The 24078-nt window shown below is 46.1% G+C and overlaps 1 protein-coding gene across 2 annotated transcripts in view; it reads left to right on the plus strand.

Annotated features, from left to right (window-relative positions):
* The first annotated feature begins 1973 nt into the window (after positions 1-1973).
* Positions 1974-24078, plus strand: part of LATS2 (large tumor suppressor kinase 2) — a 46538-nt gene continuing 24433 nt past the window's right edge. Inside the window, exons 1-2 of one of the 2 annotated variants that reach the window (XM_035542716.2) lie at positions 1974-2181; positions 6474-7052. In XM_035542716.2, coding sequence (XP_035398609.1) covers positions 6714-7052 — 339 coding nt within the window. In that variant the 5' untranslated portion in view covers positions 1974-2181; positions 6474-6713. The remainder of the gene's footprint in view (positions 2182-6473; positions 7053-24078) is intronic. The other variant, XM_035542717.2, reaches the window with a different exon arrangement.

Genomic DNA, 24078 nt, shown 5'->3' on the forward strand with positions numbered 1-24078 from the left:
AAAAGGTCTCAAGCCATTGAGCAATCTCTGGTTTGGGCAATCACATTGCTATGCTTCATCGGTTAAGCACAGCAGTAATTCAGAAAATGAAGCCATGCTGCATCTGTCGTATCATTTAAAATTTACTTCAGTTTTGCAGGTATTTGAAGATTGCAAAATGAACCACTTTACCCTGCAACACTCTGCCAACACTGGAATCTGCTCTGAGTCTAATGGGTTTCTTTAGCTCCCCAGAGCCAGAAGCTCCCTCCCCCCCTACTCCCTGCAATATATTCCAGTCAAGGACACTACTGAAATTCCGACAGTAATTTATATACAGTAACTGGCTGCCCTCAAATGAGACGCTAAACAATTTCCGTGCACCAGGCTGCATTTTTTCTCATGAAATACAGCAGTCTATTTGCAGCCACTTAACATTCACCCCCTTCTCCTTCCAAACCAGCATCAATTATAAGCTATTGGCAGTTTGCAAGAACATAAAAAAAGGATGATAAACAATCCCAAAGAAATATCTTTAGATAGGACCGTCCATAAGTAACATTACTCGCAAAAATAGTCCCCATGGCTCAGAAAAGACTGTAAATATAGCTCCCATACTAGAAAGAGAGTTATACACAGACTTCTCTTTATACATGCTCTCAGTCTTGTTGAAGACAGTGGGACTGCTCATGTAAGTAAAGATAACCACGCATCTTAAGTGTTCACAGGACCAATATTTCCCCTTCACAAAACAGAGAAACCTTTCCAGGCTGAGAAGAGAGCCTTTGCAATGAATCAGGCATGGAGCTCCTACTCCCAGTTCTGCAACAGGATTTCAAGGATTTTGAAGTTGTATTTCAGGACTGCAGTCTTCTTCCATGTTAATGATCTAACTATATACATATGTACAGAAGAGGTTATTTTCTTACTGTTCTTAATCTTTGTTAGTATTCCCTGGTTATTGCTAGTGTCCTGTCACACTGAGGGGGCCAAAGCCAGCCTTCTCACCTTCTTCCCAGATCCAAACATTGCTATATTTTTGGAGTGAGCTGTTTCTAGTTGACAATTGTCTTTGTTACAGACCACAGAGACATCTAAAATCAGAATATTCAGGCTTCCATGAAAAACAGGCTCGGATCCAGGCAGTTCCATCTGTAATGAGCTCAAATATGAGCTCTGCATCCAAAAATCCATTGCAGCTTGGGTCTGAATTTTTGATCCAGATGTGAATTCCCTGGCTGTCCTCCTCTGGCACCTCATAACCCTCTTGTCTCCTCATTGTTGATGAAAATAAATACATTAAAAATAAGCAATCTCCCCACACACACGAACAAGTAAGAGCCCACAGTCCTGAAGAAGAAATGCCCAAACAGGTGTTGATAGACATGCTGTGCTTTGTGAATGTGTGGAATGAGTTCAGAATAAAAGGGATAATGGTAATAAGAGAGCCGCACTGCAAAATTGTTTGATTTAAAGAGTTTGGGGCATCCAGCCTGTTGACTCTCTTCACACCTGTCGGCTCTCTTCACACCTTTCCCCAACCACCTCCACAGGCTGAGGCGGTGCCATTTTCCTCACACCTCAGCGACCCTCAAGCCCCTCTGCCAGCGGGCCGGGCTCCCATCACCATCACCATCACCATCGCGGTCGGGATAACACCACTCATCGAGACCACTTTGGGGCTTTATCTTGAGGCGGTTGGGGAAGCGCGGAGGAAAGGGGCCAAGTATCGTGAGGCGGTTGAGGGCCCGTCGGGCGAAGGAGAGGGGGGAAGAAGATGGCGGAGGGGGGGGGGGACACGACGACTTGTTTGTGAGGAGAGCGTCGGAGGGGGGGGGATAGGAGGAGTTGTTTGTGAGGTAAAACCGAGATTTTGGGGAAAGGACCGAAGTGCCACACGGTGCTTATAAACACAACCACCCCCCACTGGGCGCCGTAACGGCCATTCCCGCCGCCAAGCGCCTCCCCCCGCTGGTATGTGGCGGGAGGGGTGCGATGACGCGGGCGGCGCGGTCACGTGCCGGGCGAGGAATGCTAACAATGCAGCGAATGTCCCGGCTGCGCCCCGCACTCGGCGCCCGGGCCGGCCGAGGGGGAAGATGGAGGAGAGCGCCCCGAGCCCTCGGGGACGCGGCGCCCGTCGCCGCCGAGCCGCTGCGTGACGGAGCCCGGAGGCGGCGCCGGGCACCCCGAGGAGGTGAGGTAGGGAGCGAAGGGTGACTTTTTTTTTTTTTTTTTTTTTTTACCTTAACCCGGCTTCGGGTGCTCCCCCCACCCCCGCTTCTTTTTTTCCCTTTTTCCCCCCTCTTTCTGCTTTCGGTTCCCTGAGGAGAAAGTTGGCAGCGCCCTACTGAAAGGAGGCGGGAGGTGCCGTGTCCCGTCTGAGGAAATATTTGGGAGGGGGTCGTAGAGGCGGCTGCCATGTCCCTCACCCCCACCTCAGCCTCCCCCCGGGGCCAGCCCCGCTCCTGCCCGACATTTTGTGTCGCCCCCCGTGACAGGAGGCCGCTGTCCCGGGCCGGAGCCCGGTGTTAATATTTTTGGGGAGCTTTCTGCCCACGAAAACAACGGGGTTGGGGCTCCAAGAGGGGGGCTTGAGGTGTCCAGGCTGGGTTTGAGGCCCCCCTGTCCCACCGCCGAAGCAGCGGGGCTCCGGCTGCTGCCTGCCAGCTGAAGGTCACTGCCGAAATCCAGCCCTTCGGCCTCTCCCCTGGGTTGAAGTGTGTCCCCTGCCCTTCCCAAGGCGCTCGCCCGAGTGACGCAAAAAAAAGAAGGAAAAAAAAAAAAAAACAAGTTGTGCGTAATGTCCAGGTCCTGCCGTGGGTTGGTTTGCTGGGGATGGGGAAGGTGAGCTGCTTCCCCCAGTGCTGGACTGGGACGGTGCTTAGGGCTTGCACAGAGTTGCTTCTGGGTGGTTTTGTTACATGATGAAGGAATGGTTTTGGGGAAGGTCCTCATTTCGGTGCTCCTTGCTGCTTACAGCATGCCTTTGCTTGTAAAGGGGAGCATGGTTTGTATTGTGGTGAAATTCCTGAACCCCCTTCCCTGGATCTGCCTCAGACCTTTGCTGCTAAGTGGCCAGCGTGTGTTTCCACGAATTCACAAGCAAAAAAAAACAGTGCTATACCAGTAAATTGAGTGGGAGATAGCAGTTGTGTCAATTTCTTAAAATTTTACTCCTTACTTCAGCAGACATCCCTAGTTCCTCACCGCAGTGCCTGCAGAGTTACACACTCAGAAGCAGCTCACCAGCTCAGGCTTCGGGACTTTGCTCTTGAAACAGATCTGAGCTGTAGTTTCTTGCCAGTGTCCCAGCCCTGCCGAGCCACCAGCATATGCAGCCTGTTGGTGAGACTGCTTAGTGCTGCTGAGAGCACAGACCTCAGCATATAAATTCAGTGTGGTTGCTGCGAGAGCAGCTATTGGTATTTCTCAAATGAGGGGGAAAAAAGATGACAGTTATTCAAAAATTGTTCTACTGTGATGTAATTAAAGCGATGCTACTCTTATTTGTAATATTCTATCTTCAGAGTAACGGACAAGCTTCTAATCAGCACAGGATATATAACATTTTGAATAGAAAACACCTTAGGAGTATCTAGTCAGAATGAATTGAAGCTCAAAACTAATTCTGAAAAATATTTCTGGTGATGGCAAGAAGGCTACTGATATATACATGCTGTAGGCAAGGTGAGTTTTAGAAGGATTTGGAGTTAGCCAAACGCAGATGAACAGTCAAATACTTACACGCTCTGCTTCTTTTAAAACATACAGCCCTTTTATTCACAAGAAGATTTTAAAAAGCAGGCATCTTGTCTTTCTTTGTAAATCATCTGTAAAACTTAATGTTCTGTTTTTTTTGGCTTATCTTGCATATCTAGTTTTACGTTTTTTTAAAGAAACACAAAAACGTCTGCAAGATATAAAGTGTGCTTACAGTTAGCTCCAGTACTTGCTGCTGTTCTCATTCATGCTGTCTAAACAATCAACATTTCTTTCTGGTTTAGCAGTATTGTGAACGTAAGCTGAAGAAGCTGCCAGCTGGCTTGACCTAGCATTATTAGACTCGAGCCTAGGCTAAAGGTCACAGAAGTTCTTTTTGTGAAGCATGTGTGTAAGTGGGAAAGCAGTCCTTTATGGGAAAAGGGTGGGGGGGTCGCGAGCTCTTCCCGCACGTCCCAGGCCTGAGGATTGGCACGGGGTCTGAAAAGAGGAAGAACAACCCGGATTTCTAAACCCAGCCATATGGTGCCTGCTGCTGTCAGAAGAGGAAGGACAGTCATAGACCAGTTAATTGCTCTGTATCTTTTAAGTACTAGGTAGTTATGATGTAGTCCTAAAAGGCTGCAATACCATCCTTTTATATTTTTTTTTTAACACATTACTGAGGCTGTGTACTGTCTGTTGCTGAACTCTTAAGTAGACAAAATTCTGTCATTGTGATCCTTCATTTGGTTTTATCTTCACTGACAATAGTCAAAACTTGATCTCTTCTTGACTAATAGCTGATTTGTTTTAAAAATATCAAAATATAAATGTGACAAAGCTGTTCTTTCTTTAAAACAGGTCACAAGCCCTGTCCAATGTGGATGTTTATGTCACTTTCAGACCTGTATGAGAGTTAGGGTTGCAGGCAATCCTTAGTGCTCAAGATCTTTAGTACGTGACAAGTAACCTCTAGACAGCTCGGCGTTTCGGCGTTAGCAAGAAGTTGACGTGGGTGTTCCCATGTGTGTGCCCTTCCTCGTGTGTTCTCTGGCAGTTTGATCCTTCAGCTTTCAGTGTAGACCTCTGCCACTCTCAGCTAAGATGTGGTCCTGGACAGGGCTGATGTTAGGCTGTATGGAAACTTCCCGGTAGAGCTGTGCATGGCATACGTAGTTAGGAGCGTAACGTGGACAATATCTAAAGTGATCAGACTGGGGGCCTGTGTTTCAAAGTGGTGAGCTACCATAAAGGAGTCCGGGGGCTGGCCTCGCTGTTGCTTTTCCTTTTTTCAGTGTTTGGTTTTAGAGGAAAGCTTGACCCCATCTCGGCAGACCCAATGCTAGTGAGTAAGTGATGATGGGCTTCAGCGGTGAATGTGTCCAGACCCTCCGCCTTCACTCTGTTAAGCTGTTTGCTTGTCTGTGAGAAGTGGTGGTAAAAGTATGGAAACGGGCGTTTTGTTGGGAGTGCTGTAGCTAGCACAGGAATGGTTGCTGCAATCAATTGAGTTTAATTGTCAGTGTGTAAAAATAGTGGAAAATACTTTCTGAAGAAGCTCTTAGTGGTGCCAAAAATGCAGTGATCAGAAGTGAAGCCCCCTTCTCAAAGTGGGGGGAAGGGAACAGCAGGGGAGAGTTGTCATCTTCTGAGTGACCAATAACATCCAGAGTTTTACCCTCTTCCGTGTCTGAGGTTTCAAAACACCTGAACAGAATTCCAGCCTTCTCAACAAAGCAGCTTGAGCAGCAGCGTAGAGTCACTTTGCAAGTGCTCTCAGCAGCAGAAGTGAACTTGTGGAAGCAGCATCAGTAGCACGTGACACTTCTGATGAACGATCTCCTTAATCCTCTTCTGAAATGCATCCTTGGTACCTATGCTACTGTGTGAGGATGCCACAAAGACTCAGGAAACAAAGGATTCTTTCTGTATCTTCGTGCTTAGGGATATCACACGCTACGCAGTAGCTCAGCTCTGCTGTGTGGTTGTGTAGCTGTCCTCTGCCGCACATCAGGAGAGACGCGTGCAGCTGTATCTCAGCCTTGCCTTTTGTCTGTTTTAATCTTAACTGAGCTGGCTCTGCCATTCTTGCTGTTACTGAAGAGCTCCTTCTCCCTGTCTTCCCTTTCTTCCCTATTAGGCACAGCTAAGGGAAATATCAGTCACGCCCCCCGCCCCCTTTTTCTCCCCTCCTTCCAGTTCTGGAGAGAATTCTTACCTTCAAACTTCTCTAAGATATTCATGTGGAGTGGCAAAATATCTTGTCTTTCTGTTACTCACTTTGTTATTGAAATCCTAGAAGTTGCTATGGTTAGAGTCATCAATATTTCCATTATAAATCTTTTTCATAAACGTCTGAAACTGAGCTCAGCTAGTGTAAAACAAACAAAATCTGAAGTGTGGGGGGGAAATGTTTCATGAGCATACTCTTCCCTAATTATGAAATCGGATAGGCTTGTCCAGGACTTGGTTATGCAATTGGGTGGGAATCTTGCCGTAGTTAGGTAGTGCATGAAATTCCTAAACTTTGTAGTTTTTGAGGTTTTTATTTTCATTTATTTTCAAAATAGAACTTTAAAGACAAATGCTTCTTTGATTATGTTGAGAAAGCCTTTTGAAATCCTATTCTTGAAAACAGATAAAGTAGTAATAATTAAAGGGAATCCAGCTGTGACAGCGTAATAGGTTAAACTGATTCACTTTCACTTGATTAATTTTCATGCTGTCCCTTCAGAGGCGTTTACAATATCAACTTAATTGCATGTACTTTCTATTTTCTTTTGTTTCAGACACTGTCAGTCTGCAAAATGATGATTCCAAGGATTTTCGTTTTCTGTAGGAAACGTGAAGATCGTGAGCTGAAGTAAAACGTTGGCAGAGATCTCTTCAGGATTTTGCCATTTTTCTTTTCTCTTTGAAGGATTATGTTTACAAGAAATTGATACCATCAAGCGACACTTTCTAGAACTGAAGTAACTAAATAACTAAGAATAAATCTGTATTTATGCTCAGAGAAAACTGGATTAACAATGAGGCCAAAGACTTTTCCTGCTACGACATACTCTGGAAACAGCAGACAAAGGTTACAAGAGATTCGAGAAGGTTTAAAGCAACCATCCAAATCTTCAGGTCAGGGGCTGCCTATTGGACCGGGCAGCGAAACTTCTCTGGACCCTAAGCTTTTAGTAGGGAAGGATGCTGCGAGGCAGCAGCAGATGAGACAGACACCCAAGTTTGGACCTTACCAGAAAGCTCTACGAGAAATCAGATATTCTTTGCTGCCCTTTGCGAATGAGTCGGGCACTACAGCGGCTGTTGAAGTAAATCGGCAGATGCTCCAGGAGCTGGTGAATGCAGGTTGTGATCAGGTACGTACGAGTTTGGGGAGGGGGAATTGGCCCTCTGGTCAAAACAAGGTTATACTTGGGGCTGAAGAAAGGGTTGTGATGGTGGTTATCAGGTGTGCTGGTTGACGAAACACACTGACGCTTCTGGCAGTCCTGTTGCTGTAGGAGGTGAACTTGCAGCTGAGAGGCATGCCTAACACGGGGGCAAATCCATGCTAAAGACGGCCATGGTGACCTGTGGGATTTCTGTGACTTCTCAACTTGACGCATAAGGCTTAACAGGGTAGCTTGTCTTTTTTCTTTTTTGTCCTCAGTACTGTGACAGGTTCTAGCTACGAGTGTTAGGGTGGGATTTTGTCTAGCACATCTAAACCGCATTCACTGTCAGAAGCAAATGGAAGAAATGACAGAGACACTAAATGGTCTCTGGAGAGTCTCCCTTGCTGTTTGCAAGAAGCAGGTGGAACTGGCTGGATGTCTTTTCTTCTCTGCTTCTGTCAGGGGCTGGTAGCCCTGTCTCAGAGAAGAGACTCAACACAGAAATACCTGGTTTTGCCATTCTGGGATGGAGAACGTGTTCCAGCACCAAGTCAGCAACCATTCAACCTGGTGCAGAACACGGGCTTTTGGGGTTGAGCTGCACATACCAGTACTTCCAGTTCTGGTGTTGACTTTCACCTCTGTCCAGGAACAGTTCAGCATTTCTCTTTGGAGAGAGAGTGAGCGTGCTGTTCCTGGTCCAGGTTCTGCTTGTTGTAGAAATAACATTTTTCCCCCGTGACTGAATGGCAGTTGTTTGTCAAGCTCAAGTATTTCAGTTCACAGTCCTAGACGTACACTGGAGAGACTTAAACCCAGCGTGCTTTCAGTGGTATTTCCTTGATTTCAAAACTTAACCTTTGTTCATTCATGGCAGCGTCTGACTCTCGTAGGTCATATTCTGAGCCTGTGTAACAAGGCTAACATCAGGCATTATTACAAACAGGCAGCATTTCTTTGGAGCTATACAGACGTTGATTAGGGCTGCTTCTGTTCCAGAGTTTATGCTATGGGAGATAATCAGAGCCAGAGTAGATCGCAGATCCAGTGAAAACTGCTGCAGTACACCTAAACACTTCCTGGCCCCATGAAACAAGCCGCTGTGGTGAATAATTCAGCTGGTGGAACCAAGGATTTTCTCTGTCATCTTAAGCATGCCATGAAAGCAGTGTTTTTCAGAACTCTACCCTCTAAATTTCCCTAGCTGTTTGGGATGAGAACACTCCCCGTGCGTATGAGCCAAGGTTAAATGAGCACAGCTGGATTCTGGATTGGAAATGTACATTTGGTAGGTTACACGGACAAATCGTTCACACACAGAACAAGCTTGTTGGACTGAAATCTTGGAAAGCTCGTTGAGCACACTGCAGTGCGGAGACGTCAAGCCAATGTATAAAACAGAGATACCTGAGCACCTGCTAAAATGTCTCGCTATTAAGCGTGGTGTAATGTGCTGTATGTGTAACATTTTTAATATCTTTAGCTGTTTTGCCTTGAATATTGCTAGAACAGTATTAAATGTTACAGAAAACAAGCACAGTTCTGATGTGGAGATTTCTGCAACCTCCTTAAATTTGGTTTTGCATTTTTGCATCTTTCCTCACTGACTGTGATTCTTCCATCCTTGCCTTTAGCTTGCTTCCTTAGCTGTGACTTGTTGCTTGGAAATGGAGTTAGTGGGGCCATCCCTTAGGTGTACTTTGAGTTCGAGCCGAAGCATAAGCAGGATCATATTTGGCTGGAGTCCAGACAGGGATTCCAAAACTGGAGCCTGGTGGCTAAAAGAGCTCTGTTTCCTCCTGCAGGTCCAGGCCGTGTGAAGCTTGGCGGTCTTGGAGGGCTGTGAATGAATGAATGGAGCTTCTTGAGTTGGTGTGAACGGGGTCTGGCCCTGGGGATGGCGTGGGGTAGGGTGACAGGCTCGATTACTGCCTCTAGATTCTTCCTTTCCTCCTGGTGCCAGAGCTGTTTTGAATTAGCTGCTGAGCTGTTGCAGAGCATGATGTGGAATAAATTCATCAGCCATCCCAAGCTCCCTCGTCCCTGCTTGTGAACTGAAACTTGTAAATCCCTACTGCGGGGACATCTCCAGTCCAGCAGGCAGCCAACGGGTCTCTGGCTGAACAGAGTAAAATCAACCTCAGGTCCTTTGAGGGTGGTTTTAGTCCCCTCTGGGCCAGCGGGTGCTGTGCCAGGACCCGCTTGTTTGTTGGGTTTCTGGAAGGGTGGAGGGGAGCAGTGGCAAGGAGGGGGGAGTATAAACTATAGGGAATGGGAAAAATGTACTTGAATTTGTTACTCTTAGGAGCCCTGCTCACCTAGCATACCTCCAGTTAGCTTTCCAACTACAGTCACTGGGTGTACTGCAAGAGATGCTCTCAGGTAACATGAAGGCAGGGTTTGTAGCTCCCCGTTCTGCCCAAGGACTCGGGGTTGTGCCTGTTGGGAGGGGAAGGTGCAGAGGGAGAAAGGATTAAGATCAATTTGAAATTGGCTTAATTAAAGAAAAAGGAAACATCATAATGTTTTACTACTTTCCTCGCTCTCTATGAAAGACTCACGCAGACAGGAAATCGGTTACGGGCTGGCTGGTAAACTTAACAAGGGTATAAAATGCAGGGTAATTCACAAAGTAAATACAGAACTCTTGTGTCTTTCACTTACAGTCATCAGAGATGTTACACGTGCAGACAGACTTTTAAACTGATCAGGGAGTCACAAGTGTCCTTTTTAAATGGCCCGGGTGCCTTCACAAAGCCTTGTTTTCAGCCTTTGTGTAGCTTGTGACTTTGTGGTGACATCTGGCCCCGAAGACTTAACAGGGACTTGGCTGTTGACCTGAAAGGATCCCGGATAGCACCCTTTTTTAATTACAGAGACACAAAATCGCACACGTAATTAGTCATAGTTGTTCTCGAATGGAGCAACTTGCCTGTTCTTTGCTGAAGTCATCTTTTCAACAGTAATTATTTAGCGAGTTTCAATCAAAAATAATTAGCGCGGCATAAATTGTTTTGAAACTCGTCGAACATGACTGCAAAAGGCCCGAGCTTATTTGTTGCAAAAGCTGGAAGCCAAAAGCACTGCTGATGCGCTGTTCTTTAGTAAATATAACTCCTTGGCCTCGACGGCATGACAGGGAGGCAGCGGGGCGTCCGTCCTGCGGGCTGCAGAACCGCTGCGATCACCTGGGGCAGCTGGATGGTGCGTGGGGCGTGGTGGTAACTGCAGCTGCTGCTGGGCGCTGGGTTTTCCTGATGAATAGATGCAATTGAGTGTGTGATCCGCGGCATTCCACCAACCTGAATGGGCTGCACTGTACTTACTGTACTTCCTCCGAGCACAAACAGCCGCCGACATTGTGATTTCGTGTGGGCTGCAGCAGTCCTAGATGAACTGAGGCACGTTATACACTTCTTTTCCTCAAGCAAACCCTTTCTCTGAGCGGTGGTGGGCTTTCTGAATGAAGATCTCCAGGCAGCTATTTTTAACAAACAAGGATGTTTTAGGATTTTCTTATAGGCTGCATATCTCCAGTAACGTGCAGCATGCACTACACCCTGAACGACAGTGAGAATGTGAGGCATGGAAGTCCTCATGCTCCACTTTTTCTAGAGGCTTTTTGAAATAACTCTGTAATAAAACATGTACCCCCCACCTGTGCCAGTATCAGCACATTCCTAAGGGGAAGCTCTGTCCTCTGGGCACTAATTACAGGGTCTTTCAAGGGACTGGAATGGTGTTTGTGGCTACTGTAATATATAAGAATATCAAGCTGACCATCTTGTTGTCTGTGTTACATTAAGTTCTTGGAACTCAGCTTGTAGAAGTATGTGGGTTTTTTTTCTTCTCGCATTCCAGGATTCTTTTGGTCTCCTTATCAGGGATTGCATCCTTCTTGTTTAACCCATTTGGCAAGGATTCCACCTGGCTTTGTGAACTGCACTTGACTTGGGGAAACTTTTGGGATGGGGAATGCAACGTTTATCTCCATTAGAACAAATATTTGTGCTCCTTTAAGTGAGGGAAATTCTCCTGTTGCAAACGAAGCTCCAGCAGAAAGCACTCTTGTTACGCACTTGGAATTGGTGTTCTGGTTTTTCTTTTCTATATGGGGTTTTATGTCCTACATATTCTCATATAATCCATGTGGTATCCAGCAGCTTGTTAACAAGTAGTATGACTTGAGTCTTTTTATCCCATCCTTGGAGCAATGAGAGGAAGCAGACGAAGCACCATGTTCTGGTTTTGTACAGTGTTACAGACTGTTCCTGCCTGGAGTTCTGCTTGTAGTAAAGTATCTTGTGCCATATATTTGCTAAAGAGGGCAAGGCTAGGAAATGCAGTCTGCCTTCAAGGTCAGCAAATCTTGTAATAGTCCTGAGCAAATGGGGGGAATTAATTTAATTACATTAGCCTGTCCCATGGCAAAATTGTCTCCTGCTTGGATGAACTTTACCTGTGTTGAGAGCTCTGCTTGCTCAGTTACATACCAGAACCTCCTGGATGAACACCTTGGTCATCTTCTGTGTGTTTTGGCTGAGATTGAGTTGTTAATGAAAAATGACTGAAGAATGAGCTGGTAGAAGATTACCTGGATTATTTTGTGGGGCATGTGTCAAAGGTGGCAACAGAGTCATCTCGAGGTATTTTGCTGGTCAGGAAGGAGTAAGTATTTTTGGGTTATGAGAAAAAAAGGGCCTCCAAATGAGGGCACTCACTGCTGAATGCAGGGGGAGAATTTTATTTTAGCAGCTGAAGTAGATTTCGTAATTGAGGCCAGTAGTCTCTGGTGTGCTCTTTTACTATCCTCATTCGAAGGTAGGTTGTTCCCTCTGTCTTCTCTCTGCTAGCTATGTCAAGAGCTCATTTCATAACCTTCTCATTTAATTTTTCTTCTATTTCTTTTTTTAATTTCTGAGAAGTTGCTGGTATCTTGCAGTATTCTTCCATGAAGGCCTGTAAGGGGATGTGTTTTCCTATCCATCTGCCTGAAGTTGGCCACCTAAGTAATTTCAGCTTTTAGCTGCTTCAGGGAAAAAGAGTGAGTCGTGGCTTTCCAGGGGCTGAAAGCAAGAGGAAGGGATTGCTCTTGAGCTGATACCTGCTGACATTTCTCTCTGTCCTATACCATTTCTCTTGTCTCCAGCCTTCCCGTGCTGCTGTTACTTGATGCTGCTGCCTTACTGAATATACCTAAATCCTCTAAGCGTTACGAGGCAGTTCCTGCAATGTATTTAGGAAAGGTGCTCTGTGGATCTCTTCTGTGCAAGTGTGACTTAGTCCTGCAGAAGGGAAGGAAAGAATTTTCTCTCCTCCTGAATTTTCATGGTGGAAGAAGTGTTCTTTAGCAGTAGTAGGTGATTGCTTCTTTTTGCGATGAAATGTAGTTTCTTGGCAGCTGGACACTAACATGGCACTGAACAAGACTGCAGGAAATTTTAAATTCTACCCTTTATTCTTGTTGGTCTCCTTTCTTCTTTGGCAAACTACACAGAATAAATTGGGACATCCTTGTAGGGCTGTTTGAAATGACAGAACAGGAATCAGATGCCAGATTTCAACTGTAGGTCTGTATGAATCCTGAGTTATATTAAACTGAACTAATTCTTCCTGTCAGATAATAATTCTAGAAGCTTGGGGTAAGTAGAACAGTAAAGTTTTGTATCGCTGTAGCAGGGTACAGGGTTAGCTTGTATTTATGGAAATGTAATTGCTAGGAAAAGGGCGAGCAATGAATCTTTTTAATAAAAAAGGAAATGGCTTCATCACTGTCAGTAAAAATTCCACATAAGCATTAAGCTCAGTCTCTGAATAGAAAAGCCCTTGTGGCCAAAAGTAAAGGTTGCCATTAGTGTAACAGGAAGCTGCTATCACAATAGTATTAGGGTGTAACTGTTCCTTTCACAGGTTTTGTCACTCTCAGCCGAAATCTCTGCTGTCGTTTTCAGTGTCTGAGAGTAACCAGTGTGATTTTTATTCCGAGCCTGAAAAATAGCATCTCTGCACGTGTGTTTTTAAAAATAAAAATGGAAAGAAGCTTTTAAACTTGGAGAGGGATGGCAGTAGGAAGGCCTAATGCAAAGGCCTTTGCACGCTGCAGTCCTTGTTAGAGGTAATCTAAGGGGTTCATTATGGAAACTCATTTAATTCTAGCTCCGTCAACTAAATTATTTTTTTGATAGCTGCTAAACTAAATAAGTTTATTTTAAAGCTGCAAATTGAATATCAGTGGAAAGCAAATAAGTCTCTGGCTGCTTCTCATGTGGTGTACAGGTATACGCCAGTAGCATGGAGTATTTTTCTAAAGCATGGATGAATATACATAGAGCAACTTAAAATTGCAATTCTTTTCCTCGCCCTGTTCCCCCCTCCCTTTTTTTTTTTTCTGTATCCACAGGAAAAATATTTTGCAGACACTTTGAAGTTATTTGATCAGCAGAACTGAAACTAGGTTAACTCTTAGTTAAAGGGGAAATTTCATCGGTATCCTGTGTAGAAATGGTAATACTGTTGCCATATTCAGTTGCATAAGATAATCTAGTACGTTAAAAGGGACTAAACTACTTTTTTCCTGTATTTTGTGTATAAAATACAATTACCAGATCTTGGTATGCTTGCCCAAGGGCGGAATGAAGTTACTGTGACTCTACACTTCCTGAAAACATGGTACGTTACAACTGCATGTCGATTTTCTTGCAATACTCAAGATGCTGGCCGAATTCTTACCAGGGCGCTGCTGGAAGGACAAGCAGTGAGCGGTATGGCCGTACTCAGGAGGCAGGGGCTGAGAATCACACCGCTGCCGCTCTGAAGGTGAGCGAGCTGCGTGGCGCAGCAGCAGCAGGGCTGTTTTGTCGTATTTTTGGTCACGTCACTTTCCAGCAGACCGCAGCTTGGTGGTGCTCCCTTGGGCACGGAGCTCAGTTCCTGCTGAGTGACTGGCGTGGTGGTGAGCTCGGTGCCCTGCCTGCCTCTTCTCCACCCCATAACCCTCCGTAAATCCAGCTGCAGCCCAGATACCCCTTGTTCCTAGGGTGCTGGCTGTCTCTGCGACTTGCAAATGCACATATGCAGTGCTAGCTGAAGTAATAAGGAGAGAGGAAAGGGACTTTCAAGCTGTGCTTACTTGGTGATGGCAGCTGCCGTTTTTCTTACTTATTGGGTACGCCCATTAGGTATGTTTTCTACACATCAGCTGCTGGCCACCAAAATACTGATGCTGCTGGAATATTTTGACTTCCCGTTACTTGGCAGCTGAGGTGCCTTCCCTGATAGACCTTGCCTCTGCTGAGGTGGTTCTGTTGACAATGAAATGGTGGAGTCACCATCCCTGGGGGTGTTCAAGGAAAGGTTGGACGTGGTGCTTAGGAGTGTGGTTTAGTGGGTGATGTTGGTGGTAGGGGGATGGTTGGACCAGATGATCATGGAGGGCTTTTCCAACCTTAATGATTCTGTGGTCTTGATGGGGTCACCCGGCTACGGTTGCAGTGCAGCAAAACTGATTTTGTTCCGATGATATTGTCCTGCCACCCAGATTGTCACTGGCAGGTTATCAGAAACTGTTGTCATATACAAGTTGGTATGCAGAAATCAGATTTCACCCAAGAGATGCATGTGTTTGTATATGTATTATGACAACTGCAGTGTCTGCATGGTACCAGCTGTTAACAAAGAACTTAATCCGTAGGATTTGTCACTGCTCTGAATGTTTCTTTTTCAGTCTGATTAAATAAGATACTGATGTTTGAGGCTGTGCGCTGCTTCCCTGCAGCGCAAGAGATGGACTGTCCCTGGTTAGAAACTTGTACTCTTCGTTTTAACTGAATCCAAGCAATTAAAAATAGTTCCCCAGGAGGGAAAGGAAGGAGAGAACAGGAGAGGATATGAAAATAGTTTTTACTAAATTATTTCTAGGTCAGTTAGGTTTCAGAAGGCTGAAGCCGAAGAGCACTGCCTACCAGTAGCTTTGAGTCAGGTAACAGCTGTGGCAGGACAGCCTGTGGAAGTGCTGCCTTGCCTTTAGTTGTTACTGGTCTGTGTATATATGAAATTGTTGCTGCAACAGATCATTCTCTATGCATTTAGAGAAAAATGAATGCAACATGTGGAAAAACATCAAAATTTAAATGTAGATTGCTTAAATGACTGAGCATCTTGCAACTGTTACCCATATCCTTCGTTCTTTTAATGCATGATTTGTAAATAAGTCATTTCATCAGAAACACGCAAAGATAGCGTATCGCTCCTTACACATATAAAAAGCTAGAAAGAAGGCTACTGGTACTAGGTGACAATATGGTTAAGTTCCTACCCTTCAAATAGATTGACTTTAGGACAAAGAGCAGTGTAAAGTTACTGCTATGGAAGTGTGTATATGGCTAGGTTTGGGTTTTTATCCACTGTTTATGAATCGATGCACATCCGCTGATTTCAGAACAAAAAACTGTAGGTATGGGCTCAGATCATTGTTGCTGCTGCTCTGCAGCTTCCTTCTCTTGGTTTTGTTCTTCCACTGTATGAAGTGCTAAATATCTTCAAGGCTGGTCAATTCTGTACCTTCCTCTACCGGTTGTTCTGCTGCGTTGTTTTTGCTCGACTGGTTTGAATAGCTAATATTCAAGACCTCCCTCATGATCTTCTCCATATGCCTCTGGATACCCCAAATTAGTTACACTTTTATACTTGTGAAGTATTAGGAATGAACTCTTCTCTAAAAGAAGACTTTAAACTTTTGTAAGATTTAATGTGACATCTTAAACAGTTGGAGATGCAACTGGACTGTGACAGTACGTCCCATATCTTCATTTCTGCATCTTCTCTTCCGTTTGGTGTCATAGCCTATGCTTAAACTAGACACAGTTACTCCAATCATTCTCTGTTCCTGCCAGATGTCAGCCTAATAACGGTGTGTAATCTCATCAATTAATGTGGCTGGAACTTTGGGCATACTAATACAGGCAGGGTATCTTGGTTTACTAAAACAAGTCTTTGTCGCAGTTAATAAACTTGAGTGATGACCAGTCCAGTCTGTACTGGGCTGTTTTTATCCTGGCGCCACGTAGCTACTAAATAATGTGTATTCCACCTGGCTGAAGCCTGTTTTGGGGTTGTCCAGATCATTTTCTTCACAGTGCCTTCAGATGATCCCCTGACTGCCTGTGTGATGCTCGCTGTCCAGAAGCAGGAGCGACCAGCTGCCTGGGTGCTGGAGCAGGGCTGAATTCTTTTCTTTCAAGTGCTCCAGCCATTGCTACGCTGGAAACTCATTTCTGTCTCCTTTCTGGGGTCGTTCCTGCACCTCGACAGGCCCTCCCATTCAGAAGATCCCTTTATTATATTCCCTAATGCGAGCAGGAAGTTCAAGTGCTTGCTTGAAGATGTGCTCTGAAGAACCAGTGAAACAAGTCTATGGTGTCGCAGTCATGCACGTGGTGGGGAAACGATGATGGTGCCGTGCTCAGCAGCACAACTCAAAGACCTGCAGCACAGAAGACATTTATAAGTGGGCAAGAGTCATCAGTTTGTTGCAGGGCATGCGGAGAGCCAGTTCCCCATGCTACAAAAGCAGGACCTCACAGGGGAATGCCAACAAACTCAAAAGCAAGCCGCAGGAATTCCCTTTTGCATTGGTTTCCACCCCTTCCACCCCCATCTCTGTTTATTGAGAAGGGAACCTTCAGGGTTTTGAGCCACATGAAAGCAGCCTAGAAAAAGTATTTCTCAGTGCTGCTTTGGTGCTGTAAAGCCTTCTGTAACCCATCGGTTCCACTTTTCCAGGAACTTCCATGCAGCACGTCAGCGTTAGGAGCAGCCGGAGGTTGAGAACCTGCTGTTGCAGGTCCCGTTCTGTATTTGCAGGTGCTCAGGGTCACTGTCACTGTGTCGCTGTCACCTCCTGGGCCTGGACCACCTCCTTCAGGAGGAGAAGAACACTCGGAGCTGCAGCACACAGGCTGTGCACAGCTCTGGTGCCGGAGGTAGCACTGCCTTCTGGATTCCTGGGAAGGTCAGAACGTCCTGCTGCCTGCTCAGCATCTCCAGGAGTGCTATTTTGGGCAATTAGCAGCCCTTCGTGCTTTACAGAAACTGAAGAATACCATTAAGGGACATTTTTTTTCCATCCCCTCATGGAGGGGAGCGGCTGTGCCCCTGAGCAGGCCGCTGCTTGCCGAGTGTGAACTCGGTTGTCCCCTGCCTGCCTGGGCCAAACAGCTACAGCTGGAGCATTAGCACTGTGTCGAGGGGAGGCCAGTTACGTTGCTTCCAGCTGGGCATAAAATTTCATTCTTTTCCTCTGTCCTCCAGCCTTGGAACAGGACCATGGCTCACCACGAGACAAAACCCCGAGTCAGCCTGCCAAGGTGCCACCAACCTTCCTCGTACACAGGTTCTCGAGGTCGTGAGTTTAGGAGAACCCCTGCCACTAGACCCCAGTTCTGAATTGTTTCTTCACTTTCACATTGGAAGTTCTGTGGTTTCCCAGTCTGGGAAGAGCCTTGGTGGAACTAATTCTTCATCCCTCCTCTTTTTTTTTTTCCACTTTTTTTTTTTTGACACTAAGAGACCATGGCAGCTAATGGCTAGAGGAGCTCTTACTGCTGAGGAGGAAAGCGATGACTGGCACCAGCGAGGACAGATGGGAAGCACAGTAAGCACGATGCCCCTGCTAAAAAAAATAAGAAGCAGGATCTGGCTGGGTGAGCAGCACGATGTTTGGTGCTCATGGGGAGGAGGGCAGTCCGGTCACAGGGCTGCTAGCACCAGGCTCAGCCATCCGTAGCAAACTGGTTTTAACTGAAAGGTTGTTAATCCTGATGAAATGCCTACCTGCCTTGAAAATTGGATGCAGTTCTTAAGGGTGAAAATCCTGATTGTGCCCACTGAGGTCCTCCTTTGGTTTCTCAGCACCCAAGCTGTCTGCACGGCCGAAGCTGCTGTGTGTTTGGCATGGAGGGACCAGCAGCCTGAGCCAGGGAGAGGCAGAGGCGTCTTCCCCTACCTGCCCGGCCCGTTGGGTTTAAAGGCTCCGGGTTGCTCCCTATTTCCCTCTTGTTTGGTGGTTTTTTGTGCGCTCGCTGTCTAAAGTCAGGCTTAACCACTCATCCTGCCCACGTGCTCAGCTCTCAAGGCTTAATTGCTTTTTGTAATTGCGGGTAACTCCCTCCTCTATTCCAAACATCTCGCTCCCGTGCTTGTTGCAGTGGCTGTTCTCGCTTTGGGGAAAATAAAGGATTTGCTTTTCATGTAAAAATAGCCTTATTATTTCCATGCGCAAGTAGCAATTGGGGCAGGCGTGTTTCCAGCTCCGCGTGGAGATGGGGCTGGAGAGCGAAACCCTCTGTTCCAAAAATGGGCTGGAACCAGCGGCAGATCTGGATGTGCTGAGCAAACCGAACTGGCTTGGAGAGAAGTGGGATCCCTTTTTTGGGTGCAATCCGCTGGTATTCCTCCACTGGGGAGGGGCATCGAGTACTGACATAATGAACGCCTCACTCTGTTGAGTGCTTAGGTTAATTTCACGTTTGTCTCATAATAATCTTTTTTCAGTAATAGTGATTTTTTTTTTTTTTTAATAAAAGGTTAAAAAGGAAAATTTCTCAGGGCATAGTCTTGAAAACGCAGCTGAGCATCGTGCCTGCAACTGTCGGCGCTCAGAGTATCTGAGAGGAAGGGATGTTTGCAGGAGCAGGCTGTATTATTCCACAAACTTGTGCTTGGTTGGGTACTGAGTAAATAAACAGGCAACGTGCAAATCTTGGATAATATTGCTCTGTGCTTGTTTAGATAGTCCAGCTGCACTTTGGATTTTGTTCTCGGCGCTAGCTGTCTTCTGAGTCCCTCCTGGCCCGCTGCCATCAATTTCTTGGTTTCTGTGAATGCGATAGAAATCTTTTTCATCTTCATGTTGCGCTAGTTCATGTTTTTACTTCCTCCAGTTGTATTTTAGAGGTCTGTTTAACGCTTTTAAAAACCATCGAGCTCGAATTTTCCCTTTATCTTCACAAAAGTCACCACAGCAGTCAGAAAAAAAAGCCCAGAAAGGGAATTACAGGCACCATTAAAAATGTTCCTTCGGAGCAGAAAAGCAGATTTAACATGAATTAAAAACTCAGCTCTGTTTCAGAGTTGCAAAAGCTCTTTTATTCACCAGAGAACTGTTAAAGCTAGTCATTTTTGGCATAGTATCGGTCAGAGAAGCGTGACAAAGTGCAGTGGAATGCACCGAGCTGCGATCCAGCTCGTAGTGGTATACGACTGGAGCGTATGGAGCATTGCAGGAAGTGCTGGGGGGGGGGTGGGGAGGCCTTTGCATTTCATCAGCTACTGAGGAGCTGCGTTCTCCTCCCTCAGCCCCCACCTGCAACAACAGAGGGTCCCTTGGATGCTCTGGGACAGAAGACAAAAGGTGAGAAGTCCACACAAGCGGAGTTGTTGGGCCTTGAGCTGGGAAAGCTGGGAAGAGCAATGTGTCAGGGACTGCAGATCAACAGCACCTATCCAGACTGGGGCTGTGTCCCCAGCCCCACCGCGCTGGAAGATTTTGTGCTCCAGTGCCGTCTTCTTGGAAATCAGTAGTGACATCCCGATTGATTTCCTCGAGCCAGAGCCTTGCTTCTTCCTTGGAGCAGTGAGAGTCCTCCCGTTCCACCAGTACACGCATACCAAGTCCGTTTAACTGGAGTTAGGTTTTGGTACAGATTTTAGCCTTACATGGAAATCTGTTCAAATTATCTGCTATCTGTAGCTCGGATTTCAGATTACACAGCTAATTACCAGCTGTAGCTATGTTTAATAACCAGTTATGTCTCTCTTCTGAAGCATTCTGATATTTTCCTTCTTTAAATTATGATGTTGATGCCCACAAGAGTCTTTCAAGCACTTGTAATGATGTATGAGAACGTGACGGTAGCTCTCCTGGCTGGCCAGGATCTTTGCTTTAAGACCTGCACGTTAGAAATTGGGGAAAGTTTGGGGTGGTACCGCTCACGTTACCCACGTAAATGGCTAACAGGAGTTTGCCTTCACCTCGGGTTTCACGTTTGCAACACAGAGAAAATAAAAGGTGATGATTTTTAGTGTGTTTTTATTGTTCTGCGTGGATATCTCTGCCATTCTACTCAGTACTCTTGAAGTGGAGAGCTTGAGGATGTATTGAGAACGCGGGTAAATGTGTGGAGCAGGAGTAATAGGGAATAAAGTAACAAATAGTGAGTAGGAAAAAAAAAAAAAAAAGCACCTGGTGGGATGTCCTCCGAGTGCTTTGTGAAGGAATGCAGAAGTTGGTGGGCAGATGGATCACTTGGATGTGAGCACTGTAACTCTGATTTAAAGCTCCTGTGGCATTTATGGCATAGATCCTACATAAAATGTAGGTGTCAGGTGGTTACAGGAAGGGATGGGGCGCGCGTGGAGCTAGTTTGACTGTGTTACTGCTTTCTTTGCAGGGCACTCCTTCACGTGGACTGTTCAACATTTCAGATATTGCATATTCTGCACTATAAATCCTGCAAGTTTTAGCTGTAGGAAAAATTGCCTAAATTCAGGTTTCCCCAGGTGCACCTGTATTTGTATGTGCGTGCATATTCCAAGCTCGCTTATCCCTGGCTTCTGCGGTTGGTCTCTGAAGGCGGTGGCAGTTACTGAAAAGCTTGATTCACAATGAACTGTTATCTCGGTGATTTTAAGAGGTGCTGGGTGCCTTGAAGAAAAGGAGCAGGCAGTTGCAATGCTAATTGCGAGAAGTGAGTGCTGACCTTGGAAGGAAGGTGTCGTTTTGGGCGCTGCTGTTCGGGGATCAGAAATCTGTCATCCTGCGCCTTGCAGCGTCAGCCACCGCAGCACACACAGAGGCAGGAGCCCACAGTAAGACACGTGGTGGAAGTGAGGAAAGTGCATTTCTCTGGGGCTGTACAGATCACTCCAGGATTTGGAGCTGACTGTGTTTTGATGTCTGAGTTCACACACACCCACCAGAGACCACCTCCCTGTGTCCCTGCTGTGGGTGCTAAGCTTTGGTTGGGACTTGGTGTGCTCCGGGAGTGTGAGTGCAGCTCTTTCCTTGAACCCGCAGTGCGGGGCGATGCAGCACCTGCTTAGCAGTGCGTGGCCGCACACACACAGGCTGGAAAGCAGCAGGAACACTGCCTCCACCCATCTCTCCTTGGGGAAATTGAGGGATCTGGGACCTGATCACCTAACCAGGTGCAAATCCTTACCTTTGGGAGCTCTGTAGAACAGGTGCATGGAGAACCTTGTTCCTTGTTCTTAAGAACAAGTTCATAAGTTCTTCCTCTTTCTTGAGGAACAAACGTGGTTACTTGTCTCTAACTCATTTCTTAACGTATCCCGTAAGGATCTCTGCAGAAACATAGCTGCCTCTGAACAGCATTCATGCACCTGAGCGTGTGCTGCTATAATAATAACGAAGCCTGGAGAACAATCACCGTTTGTCTTCCTATCGCGTGGCGTGGGTTGAGAGCGTTGGAAAACGAGTCTCCTAAGAGTTCGAGCACAAGATTGAAAGAGGGAGGTGAAGAACATCTGGCCGCTGCCAGGGTTATTGGTAAGCAAAGGTGTCAGCACCAAGCTTCTTGCTGGAAGGAGCTGTTTGTTTGTGGGCTTGAGCCTTCTCAGACTTCAGCTGCGGAGGAAGGATAAGGGGAATCATGTCCTCTGCTCGTCTTTTCTCCATCTTTTTCCTTTCAGTTTAACAGAATCAAATTCAGACCTCTTAGAGTTCAAAATACTGTATTTTCCTAAGAAATAGAGTTGTTATGGAATAGGTCCAATATCTTCTAGAGTCAGTTCTGCAGGGTTTTTATTGGCTTGATACAGTAAGGTTTTTTCCTTCCTCTTGTGGTTTAAAATCGTCTAACGTGTTGATTTATATCCTGTCGTGTAAGACTGTTTCCCCTTGGCTATATCTTTTTCAGATGATCAAATGTAGTTTTGAGAAATGCCCTGTTGTTGCCTTGAAATATTAGGTGATAACTGTACGGCTAAGAGAGGGATTAGCTTGTTAAACCTAACATGACACCGACACACAAAATACTGCAATTAAGAACTTTCTTAAGGCAACAGAGAAGGGGGAAAAAAAGAAGCCTCATGGTCTGAGGTACCACAAGCTTATCCGTTTGGCTGGTGTGAAGGAAGGAGAGGAGCCCCTGGGCTGGGGCCCCGGCAGAGCTGCCCTCGGGTGCTGCCGGAGCCGCTGCTCTTCTGCTCCATCCTCCCCGGCTGGTTCCCGCGAGCTGTGCTGGCACCGCGTCACAGGGCTGAGCGGGGACTGCTCGGGGAACCAGTCCAGGTTACAAATAACGTTTTGGGTTCGGTGGGAGAGACATGAGCATAACTGGGGGGGAAGGCAGGGGGCTTAGAAGGAGTAGGGAAGCTGCGAGCTGCCTTCCTAGGCTGTCAACCACCGTCAGAAGAGATGGTGAGAGCAGCTCAGCCTGTGCTCAAGTGTTCTCCTCTTTCCAGCTGAGCTCCCCAGATGCCTCTGCTTCGTGCTGCCTCTTCTTACTCCTCTCCTTGCCCAGGTTTTACCACTCCAGCTGAGCTGCCGCTTGAGTTAACCCCTGCTCTTTTGGGTCAAAATGAGCTGAGTTAGCTCCAACAGCTGAATTGTAGGGCTCTGCAAACTTGTGGGCTGACAGCGAGGGGGCTGCAGCGTGGTCAGGAGAGAGGCAGTGGGTTTTTGCCAACGCAGTTGCAGCTGGAAGATAATCTGTGACTCCTAAGTCACCAGTGCTGAGTATGCCCCTAGTAGTGCCACGGGCATCTTTCATGCTGCTGTGGTTGATTTCGCTGATAGCCGATGGCAGGTTTGTGAGGAGATAACGTTAAAGGGATGGCTTCGAGGAGGATCTCAGAAGAGGATTTCTTTTCTCACAGCAGGCTAAAATAGACAACAGCCTTTGCATGTAAATGGAGCGGAGCAGGAAAGATGATTCTTCAGTGCTACGTGTGAGTACTATGCCTCTTCATTACTGAGGTGTGCCACTTCACCTGTAGCCAACAGAAATAACATCCAGGTGAACTGGGTAATGGTACTGCTAAGGAAATACAAGACTAAAAGGACAATTTATGAGGGTTGTTGTAGAAACATGAAAAGACAGGGATTTGCACTTGCAGAAGATATTTTGGAATTACGCAGTGAAGAATTAGGCAGTAAAAGTGAAGCCAGATAACGATTCCTTTTAGTTGTCCTGTTCAATATTATCTGTTTCCCTCTCTGCTCTCCTGTGTTTAACCAGACTTGGGTGTCTGCTTACGCGGTTCTTCTAGGCCATCAGTGACACTGTTCGTTACCAGCTGGCTTTGTTTGTTGCACTCCGTGGAGCAGAAGCAGCCTTTCCTTTTCTTCCCACTCCTCCTCCGTTTCGGGGACCCTGGCGGGCACTTCTCCCTCCCCCAGCAGCTCTGGAGCCGAGGAAGATGCAGCTGCTCTCTTGGGCGAATTGTTTGCCTCTCCTGGAATCTCGTCCCGGTCAGTTATGTGCTAAGAATGCGAATAATGCTGCTGCGGCTGCTTTACATGTAAAAAGACTGACCTTAAGATATTTTATCCAGCTGGGGTTTTTCTTTTTCTTTTTTTTTTTTTTTTTTCCCCCCCTCTAGCACTGTTAGAGGTGAGTTTTATCTTGTGACTGCAGAAAGCTGCAGTGGCTAGTGGTCAGACAGATCATTTAGCACAAATGGGTGTTTTTGTAGTCTTAAAAATGATTCGTAGTCAGTGGTACTGAGCAATTCTTGCTTTTGGACCTGTAGTTGTGAGCGTGTATTTCAGTTAAGGAAACTATGCAGAGACTTCTGGAAAATGTCTAATGAGATCCTTAGTGCTGTGGGGTTGGAGTATCTTGTAATACAAAGTCAAGTACATTGATTTTAAAATCTTAAAGCTTAAATGCCTTTTCCATATATATAAATGAGAAATTAAAAAGAGAAAGAATTCCAATTAAACAATCCAGGTCGCCAGCAAATTTTAAAACAGTGTTACATGTCA

The sequence above is a fragment of the Cygnus atratus genome, chromosome 1 (assembly GCF_013377495.2).
Source record: "Cygnus atratus isolate AKBS03 ecotype Queensland, Australia chromosome 1, CAtr_DNAZoo_HiC_assembly, whole genome shotgun sequence".
Taxonomy (NCBI): domain Eukaryota; kingdom Metazoa; phylum Chordata; class Aves; order Anseriformes; family Anatidae; genus Cygnus; species Cygnus atratus.